This window comes from Myodes glareolus, chromosome 4 (assembly GCF_982192425.1).
Source record: "Myodes glareolus chromosome 4, mMyoGla1.1, whole genome shotgun sequence".
Taxonomy (NCBI): domain Eukaryota; kingdom Metazoa; phylum Chordata; class Mammalia; order Rodentia; family Cricetidae; genus Myodes; species Myodes glareolus.
Window position 1 is genome coordinate 73825392 of NC_142029.1, and position 9828 is coordinate 73835219.

At 48.0% G+C, this 9828-nt stretch overlaps 1 protein-coding gene across 4 annotated transcripts in view; it reads left to right on the top strand.

Moving 5' to 3' along the window:
- Jaml (junction adhesion molecule like) overlaps positions 1 to 2785 on the top strand; it is a 28452-nt gene extending 25667 nt beyond the window's left edge. For all 4 annotated transcript variants that reach the window (XM_087905605.1, XM_087905606.1, XM_087905607.1 and 1 more), the window contains one exon: positions 2221 to 2785. In XM_087905605.1, the coding sequence (XP_087761731.1) occupies positions 2221 to 2286 (66 nt within the window). In that variant the 3' untranslated portion in view covers positions 2287 to 2785. The remainder of the gene's footprint in view (positions 1 to 2220) is intronic.
- The last annotated feature ends 7043 nt before the right edge of the window (positions 2786 to 9828 follow it).

The following is a 9828-nucleotide window of genomic DNA, read 5'->3' on the forward strand; positions in this document are numbered from 1 at the left end:
AGATTTGGATTTTTCTGTTTTGTTTTGTTTTGGTTTGGTTTTGTTTTTCCCAAGCACTAGGAAGCAGGGAGGATAAACTTTGTTTAGGATTAAAGTCACTGATAGAGAGAACAAGCAGAGAAAGTAGGGGAAGACCTTCCCTCATTAGCCCAGTGCTGGTTAAATAGATGTAATAAAGCATGTTAGATCATCAGATAAGGCCTACAGGAGAGGGAAAGGTGAAAGCAGAGGCTAGGGCTGCAGTCCGGTGTGTGGAGTCACGCACGAAGCCCTGGGCTTGAGTCCCAGCACCATCTCAGTTGGCTGTGGTAGTACGTGCCTATAATCCCAGCACTGAAGGGGTAGATATAGGGAGATAAGAAGTTCGGGGTCACTGGATAGTGGTGGCTCATGCCTTTAATCTCAGCACTCAGGAGGCAGAAGCAGGCAGGTCTCTGAGTTCTAGGCCAGTCTGGTCTACAGAAGTGAGTTCCAGGACAGCCAGGGCTACTCAAAGAAACCCTAGCTTGAAAAAAAATGTTCAGAATTATTCTTAGCTGCACACTCAGTTTAAGACCAAGCTGGCTGATGTGAGAACCCTGTCTGCAGACAAGTTGTGGGGCTGGGGAAATGGCTTGGTAAAGTGCTTGCTACACAAGCATGAGGGGCTGAGCTTGAGTCTCCAGAACCCATAAAAAGCTATTAATGGGCTAGATAGATGACTCAGAGGTTAAGAACACTGACTGCTCTCCTAGAGGTCCTGAGTTCAATTCTCAGCAAACCACATGGTGGCTTACTACTGTCTATAATGGGATCGGGTGCCCTCTTTTGGTACGTAGACATACATGCAGGCAGAACACTGTATACATAATAAATAAATAAATAAATCTGGGGGGAAAAATAAAAGCTGTTAGGCTGCCCATCTGTAATCCCAGTCCATACGACAAGATGTAATGTGAAAGTACAGCCTGGTGTAGGTGACAGCAAGCAAAAAGGAGACCCTGTCTCAAATGAGGAGGAAGGCTTCTGATCCCCAGGTGCACACCACGGTATGCATGTACCTGCACTCACGTACACAAATGCACAAACACATACATACATATGTGCCCACACATCATAAACATACAGAATTTTTAAAAAAGTAAAAGTAGGGTCCCTCTTAGCCATTGGCTTTGTTCATTCTGAACCTGGTTATTACCTTCTCGCAATCTAACTGACATGCAGGCTGTAGGCTGCATTTCAGCAGCTAAGATGGAGTCCCAGTGAGGCAACTCAGGGAGAACAGCATCCCGAAAGGGTTCCTTGCTATGCATTGTGTAGGGATAGGAACAAAGGAGTTGGCTGACAGTGACACCATGTTATTTTGTTGACTGATTAATGGCCCCCAGCCTGGGATGGAGCTGTATGCTGTTGAGCTGGGGAAGGCAGCCTCCAGAGCATGTGGAATGATGGGCTGTTTGCTCCTGTCACACTGGACAGGAGGCACATGACTCCCAGCTGCTGGCATAGAGAAAGTTCTGCCTAGGCAATGTGAGGATCAGAGATCTGGCCCTATTCCACCAAGGAAAACATTAGCCCTTCTGAAGCTGTGGATGAATGGAGTCATTTTCCTCTACATCCTTCTCCTGTGGTTGCCATGTGATGCTCCAGCAACAGGCCAGGCCTCATCCCGGCTTTTAGAGACCTGCTGCTGGCGGGAGTGTCCCCTACGAACACAGTGGAGAGGCTTGGAGTGCTGACATATTGGAGCATGGATTTTGATATCTGTAGGATTTCTGGACCCAGTCTGCCACCGACAACACTATTTTCAGGTTCTGCACGTGCTGGTTCAGATCTCAGACTTGGGTGTTAGATAGCTGGGTCCAAACGTTGCTTCCATAACTTCGCAGACGATACTTAGAGGCAGATAAACAGCCTCTATGAGCTTGTTTTCTTGTCTTAGAGTTCAGGGTCTTTCTCTGCTATAGAGTAAGTTTGAAGCCAGCCTGAGTCACATGAGACCCTGTTTAAAAAAAGGAGAGAAGTAATATTTGCCTCACTGGGGGTGAGGACCATTGAGGCAATGCTTATAGGATTTAGCATCAAGCCTATGAGGAAAGTTTCAGTGAGTGACTTCCTATTTTTCCATTGATGGGGCTTGAACCCGGACTTTGCACACACTGACCAAACACTTCCCTGCGGAGTCACGCCCTCAACCCCTAACTACTTACAGATGTGTTTGCTTCTTCTCTTCCCTAACAGCACCCAGTTTGGCCCTCTCCCTCCAAAGCACCCAATATGACCTTCTCTTCAGTCAGATCCACATAATTCAATTGGGGGAAAAAAAGTCAGCTTGGGAAATTCCCTGAACCGCAAACTTTCTGAGAAGAAGAGAAAGGGCACATCGTCTCGGCAGCGGCAAAGACTCTGCTTTTGGTGGTCCCCGGGCCACTGTGCCAGCTCTTTTCCACTTCTGCTGTCCAGCCGGTCTCGGCCTCCATGAGAGGCCTGAAGATGGAGGAGTCTGGCAGGAAGACCGAACTGCTCCAGATAAACAGGCACTGACGAGGGGAGGGGGACCGTGGGCTTCTCCCGGAAGCTGTGGGCTGGCTGCTAGGGCTGGGGAGCTGGCTGGTCTGCCCGCGGTCTCAAGCACTCCCTTGGACCAGATCTTTGATTGCAAAATGTTTTTTGTGAATGAGCTACTAAGAGACTCCCAGAGATACAAGCCAACAAAAACAATTCTTTTGATGAATTATCCCCAAATAAATGTGGTTTGTGGGAACCACCCTTCTTTTATGTCCTGAATAAAGGTTAAGAGCGGGAATTTGAAGTGTGAATTTGTTAGCTAGTTTTCATTATGCCAGAAGGTGCTGAGTAGACCATGGAGGGAGGAGACATCAATGGTCCTACCCAGGGCTTGGCCATGCACTGAGATATGTTGAACCCATGGGTACAGTAGTTACATGATTGCTATGGGGGTAACCAACCACTTTCTGATTAGATTGCTCCACAGGAGGGAATTCATGCCTGGTACTGTAAACCTTGCCAAAAGTCCATAGCTTGGGGAGGTCCTAGGTTCTGGGGGAAGACCTATTACTATTTTTTTGGTAAATGTTTGTGTTGTGAAACTGCCTTCTGTATATGTATATTTATACTAATAGATGAGTGTTGCTGTCGGCCTTGGACAGAGAACCTCCTTCTAGGAGTGGGCAACAGCTAATGCAGAGATTCAAATAAGTGATTGCTGAGTGCTGATCTCTAAATGGAACATCTGTCCCAAGGCCACCAGGGCTCAGAGAACACTACCAAGAGGGGCAGAAAGGCAGAAGAGCTGAAGGATGGGAAAGAGTGTTGTAAGGTGTCCTCTGGACCTGACAGCAGCCGTGGTTCCCTGCAGATCTAGTCAGTCAGCATCCCAGCACCATGGGGGAAAGCTCACCAAGTCCCACCCTGGTCTGAGGAGCTAGCGGGAGTTGATGGCTGTTTAGGAGAGTCAGTTTTCTGTCTCCACGGGATGACTGCACTGTATATGTGCGTATGAACAGCAGTAGCTGGACTCAGTGAGCTATTAAAAATTAAAAAGAAAAGAATCAGGCTGGAGAGATAGTTTGGTGATTAAGAGCATTTGATGTTCTTCCAAAAGATCTGGGTTCAATCCCCAGCACCCATGTGGTGGCTCACACCATCTGTGACTCCAGTTCCAGGGGTCCTTCTGGCCTCTGTGAGCATCAGGCAGGCATATGATGCACAGACATACATGGAAATAAAGCGCCCATATACATAAAATAAAAATAACAGACATGAAGGGTTTGACTCTGTAGCTCAGGGTAACCTGAAACTCATGGGTAGTCCTTCTGCTTCAGCCCCTGGAGGGCTGGGATAAGTCCACTCTACTAGCCTGAATCTCTGGTTTCTCATTCTTTCTCAAGTAGAGCTACATTTTTAAATGATTCCCCAGACTCTCCAAATACCACATGCTTGCTATAAGTTTATTCTGTTTTACCATCTACCCTGGTTAACCATGGAGAAGAATCACCAAATGTCTTTCCTTGTTCCTCAGGGGCCACAGATAGCATCTGCTAATGGCACAAGGATTATGGCAACATCTGTCGAAGGCAGCATCTTATCTGGGACATAGTAGCATTTGGGACCTTTGGTAGCTGAAGTAGTCAAAAGAAAGGGGTTTTGTTTGTGGCTTATTAAGTTAAACTCTTTTTCGGGCTAAGGAGTGTCTTTTTACTTCCTTAAACAGTGTGTGTAGTGGGGAACGGCCTTCAGGACACAGAATCAGATGGGTGGATGGTGATTTTACATTTATTGTTCCGGGTCTGAGACTAACTGAAGAGGAAGCTTGAGAATGGGTGGTCCACTTAATCCTTGGAGAGCACGCTGCAGAAGCATAGATACATCCATCTTTGAACTTGACCCCTTCCATTTGGCTTCCATTCTGGGCTCAGCAGCTAGAGCCGAGGAAGAAGGGCAAGCCCACATCTCTATCCCAGCCCTAGCTCCACACAAACCTTTCTTTATATACAGACACAGAATTTCAAAACTGAGGTAGATCCACAGCTCGCAAATACTAGCATTGCCTAAAACCAAACCAGGCACTTCAGGAGACCTCAGAAAATCTGACTGTTTGCTCCCCCATAGCCTTCTTCTACAGAGGGTTGATTGTTAATCCAGCAACATGTAGGTAGACAGTGTAGGGAGATGAATTGGGGTTAAGTGGCTGTGTTTGAGCCCTTGCCCTGTCTCTTCCCTTTTCATACCAAAACATTTATGGGAATGCTTTGGGGCAATTTTCCCACGTAAATCCTCTTAGCTTAGAAAGGAGTGCGGTCATCATGAAGTACTAACATCCTGAGTTTAAACTTCATCTAACACAGCTAACCTGTACAACATTGCAACATCCCAACACCACACTGTACAGGTTTGGGCGTCCCTAGTTGCTGCGATCATGTGGTTGCCTGGGAGTGGTGACGTGTCATTGCTGAGACTGAGCGAGAAGATAGTATCACCTGTCACCGGCCTGCTGATAACACATTTCAGACCTCACAGGACAGCTTCTAGTGAATGCATGCGGCTTCCACATTAGACCAAACAGGAAAAAAATCATATGCCAAACCATGGAAAGTCAAAACTTTCTTACATAAAAGTGGAGACTCACGGGGTTGAATTTGTGTTGTGTCTATAGGTCAGAGGACCGTTTGTAGCAGTGGGTTTTTGACGACTGTGCGGGTCCTCTTGGTGTCCTCCTTAGCCTCCTGTCGCTGTGGTAAGCACCATGGCCAAATGCAGCTGAGGAAGGAAAGGGGCTATTTGGCCTGGATTTCCACCTTGCAGTCGGTCATTGGGAAACCAATGCAGGAACCTGGAAGCAGGAACTGAAACAGAGGCCATGGAGGAGAGCTGCTCGCTGGTTTGCTCTGCTTGCTTTTGTGTGCAACTCAGGATGGCCTGACCAGGGGCAGCGCTACCCACAGTGGGCTGGACTTTCCCATATCAATCATTAATCAAAAAAAAAAATGTCCTACAGACATGCCTGCAGGCCAGTCTAATGGAAGTGGCTCCTCAGCTGAGGTGTTTGTTCTCTACTCCTGTAACGCCAGTGGGTCTGGCTGATAAAATGTGACTAGGAGACTCGGGCTGTCAGGCTGAGTGACAAGTGCCTTTACCAGGGAGGGAGTCATGGCTCCAGCCCAGGAATTTCCCCACAGTGACCAAATGAAGTGCTTAGGCAATTGTGCCTGGGCTGAGCCGGCTAGCCAGGTCAAGTTTGTTTATCCAATTCGATTCCTCTCTCCACTTTCTGCCATTCAGTCACTGGTTCTTTTGTTTTTTGTGTGAAGATTGTTTTTATGTTTTGCCTGTGGAGCACATATGTGTTGTACTTAGGGAGGCCAGAAGAGGGCACTGGATCCCCTGGAACTAGAGTAACTGACAGTTGCGAGTGGCCATGTGGGTGCTGGGAATTGAACTCATGTCCCTAGGAAGAGCAGCCAGCGCTTTTATCTTCTAAGCCATCTCTCCAGGGCCCTAACATTCAGTCTGAATAGCAAAATTGAGTGGCGTAGATGACAGTGCTTTCTGGTCCCAATCTCTTGTTAATTTTTATTTCTGTGAGCACAAAGCCATTTAACCAGACTCCTCAATTCTTCTTCCCATCCAAAGAAAGAGCATGTAAGGGAGCCAAGGGCAGGCAGGCAAGGGCTTTGGGGAACCAAGAAGAGCCCATCCTGGAGGGCTTGAGGCTGCTGGAGACCAACTGAGCCAGGCCTCCTTATCCTTCAACCAACAGTTTTTCTACTTGAATTTTCAGTAATTTTGGTCTCTAGAACACCAGGTGCGACCGTGCTCGAAGGCTTCCAGAAGCATCCAGGCCCTTGCCAAGAGAAAGCAGTCCCAAGGGTTGAGGCGGTGGGAACTCTAGTGATTCTAGAAGCCACTCTTGGAATTGGAGGCAATTGCTGGGCCTCCTTTAAAGGTTCCAGCCGTCACTGGGTAGTGGTGGCACACAACTTAAACCCCAGCATTTGGGAGCCAGAGGCAGGTAGATCTCTGAGTTTGAGGCCAGCCTGGTCTACAGAGTGAGTTCCAGGACAGCCAAGAAAAACAGACAAACAAGCAAAAAGGCTCAGCACCCCTTTCTTTTGTTCTTCCTTGGCTACCCTGACCTTGCCTAGGCTAGTATGAATATGTGTTTGTATGTGCAATTATCTTTCCCAAAATGCTAGGTGCGTGCATGCGTGCATGAGTGCGTGCATTTGTGTGTGTGTGCATTTGGGGCCTTATGCTGTTGCTGACACCCTAGTTTCTTAGAACCAAAGAGAGTTTAAGCACACTGTATTCTAACCCAGCCCGGTAGTCTTCCTGGGCATAGAGGATGTTTCTCAGGACTGCTGACCTGGCCAGTTGATTTGCAGATGTGGTCAGAGTTTCTTCAGGGGAGGTCAGGCCATCTGTGACTACTTCTGTAAAACCAGAGTCACAGAACCTTTCTTCTTTGAGAAAAAAAAAAATGTGAAGGGAAATAGTATTTTCCCACAAAGTCAATATCTCATGATGTCAAGAATAACGGTGATGTACCTGTTCCAGAATAGAAACAGAAGACCCCTGCTGCCTGTGTGTGGTCTTCTGTGTTCTGCCTCTATCCTGTGTTCCTGCCTGTGCTGCACCTCTTTTTAAAACCCGACAAGCAGACAAGCCCCTCCTGCTGCATTCATCTTTGCTACTTAGGCTTCTGAGCCTGGCTCCCTTTTCAGCCTTGCCTGGGATGCTTCTTGCCAACCCTACTGCTCAAATCTGCTTTCCTTCCAAGCTCTGCTTGTCTCTCACCTGAGCGATTTAGTTCTCGAATCTTCTAAGATGGTTTTATACTTGATCGAATTCTTTTCTTGTCCTCTCTTTAATGTGAGGCTTTCTCTTCTCTCAGGGATCTGAAGCTCTTAGACAACCTGCTTTAGACCTTTTGCCATGGCCCTTGTGCCTCTAACTCTATGTGGGCCAAGTCCTTGCTGATGAGAATGCCCAGAAAGTGGAGGAAGCTGCACAGGGAACCTGGTTGGATGGTCAGGCTGGTGGAATTTCTATACTTTTCCCAAATATATCCATAGGTATCTACCACTTCTCCTCTGCCCAGGGGTCAGCAGCAGCCCATGGTGCACTCAGAGCCACAACGCACACAACTTAAAGTGCTGCAGTCTAGCCGGGAGGTCATTGTGGGTATACACTGGCCACATTCCTGTTAGCCCGGAGACGGCAACAATATCACGGGCGCTTTTGCTACTGTACCCCCAAGCAGACGAGGCTGCATGCATCATGTTCAACTGTGACTTTGCACCTTATCTCCCTGTCTAGAATGGGTGCTCGCAAAGGCATGTGCACCTCATTTATTTCTAGGTCTCCAGTTTCACAGCCGGCAACCAGCACATGGGGCCAATAAATACATGTAGCGTCCCTCAGAATCCATGCTTTGTTGTCTGTGGTTTCAGTTAGCGATGGCCACTGTGAGCTGAAGATCTGAATTGTTACTTCTGGAATTTTCCATTTAGTAAATTTTAAGCTGAGTTGCATGAGGAAATCTTGTGCCTTCCCGCCCCTTCCCAGGCTGGACAGGCACCCTTTTGCTTTGTTCCGTGTACCCATATCATGTAAGCCATCCCTTCATGACTCACTTGCGAGCTCTGTTGTCGCATTTTCTGTCTGGGTACCGAAGCGGTTTGGCACTATCCACTGCGTCAGGTATCCACTGGGATGGGGTGTGCGTGTGTGTCTTAGGCTGTAGCTTCTGTGGACAATGGGTGATTATAATTCCTGAGCATGACGAATGAGTGAATTTGTCTAGATCACAAGAACACACACAGAATAAAGAGGCAATGAGAACAGGGAGTATATGGTTTTGGAGCAGGAGCGTGCATGTGTGTGTGTGTGTGTTTGAAGATGAATATGCACATGCACTGTGGATTGAGCTCAGGGCATGGAGCACGTAAGCCTATGCTCTGCCACTGAACCTCACCTCCAGCTGTGGAGCAGATTTTGGAGTCTTTGGAATTGCCGAGTATTTGGGAGAGGAAGGGCATTCCTAAACTACCAAGGCAGAGATGTAAGCGTTGTGCAGGGTTAAAAACAACAAAACAACAACAACAACAACAACAACAAAACCCTCGCCTGACGTGGACTGGCTTATGAAGGGATGGGGTGAAGGGGAGATTCAGTAAAATGAATCCCTGCCTTGGACCGCACAAGCTGCCACGTGTTCTGCAGAACAACTGAAGATGGCATTGATCTGAAACTTCTTGTGTATCTTTCTCTTTTGGCTAAATCCCCAAATCTGGTTTCTCATTGCTGCTTGCAGACCCACCAAGATGAAAACTTAACACCCTAAGAATCTCCTGAGGGTCTTGAAGAGCATGCAGTTCTCGACTTCCTAAGTCTGGCACGTGGCCATGGCTCTCCTCTAACTAGTTCCCGAGTGGCACCAGAGAGGCCAGCGGGGGACCATACTCTAAGAAATTAGCCTCTCGTGTGAAAGCCTGTAGCCTGGACTACGCAGTTTAAAGGCAGAGGGAAACTGCCTTCGTTTGGATTGTTTCTAACCCGACTTCTCCCAGCAGGGCAGGTAATTGAATGCTGTCCAGTCAAATCTTCAGTGATAAATGGCACCTGGCAGGAATGCCAAAACCACACGGCTTCACTTCCAAAAAAAGTCCATCTTTGATTACTGGTGTCATCAGTTTGCAAAACACCTCTGAGTTTCTGCTTCCTGGCCTCCCATTGGCTCCTAGGGGAGGCTTGTCCCCCTTGCAACAGATAGCCTGGGGCCCCAGTGTGCTATGGGAGTCTGACTTAGCCCTTATCTCCTGGCCAGTCCCTGATTTGGCTACTATTGGCCCTTGATCCTGGAGGTCTGAGCTGGACCAAAGCTCTTTGGAGTCTGAATACTTGTTGACTTTTAGCCAAATTCTGGGGAGAAGCAGAGGAATTTAGGATTATTTCTTGCCCCAGTTGACTATTAAATAGAAGCTTGCAGACATAGCATGAGGTCAAGTGAGACAGGAAAGCAGTTTCCTTCAGTTTCTGGGCCTCACAAGGCACCATAGGCTGCATTAAGAAAAAAGGAGGAGGCCGGCTACGTCAAACTAAAAATTTCTGGCCAGCGGATCTAGGCTGAAAAGTGTCTGCAGCAGCCTGGTTGGTACTGCAGACTGGGACTTGGCTGGATGGGCCTGAGCAGAGCGGGAGACCTGAGTGGTGCCAGTCTAGCCCTCTGGGCACACACCTGCGAGCTGTGCACCATGGAAGAGACCTAGGACCCTAGGGTGGGCACTGGGGACAGAGGGTCTGTGCACCATCAGGACCTGTCATTCC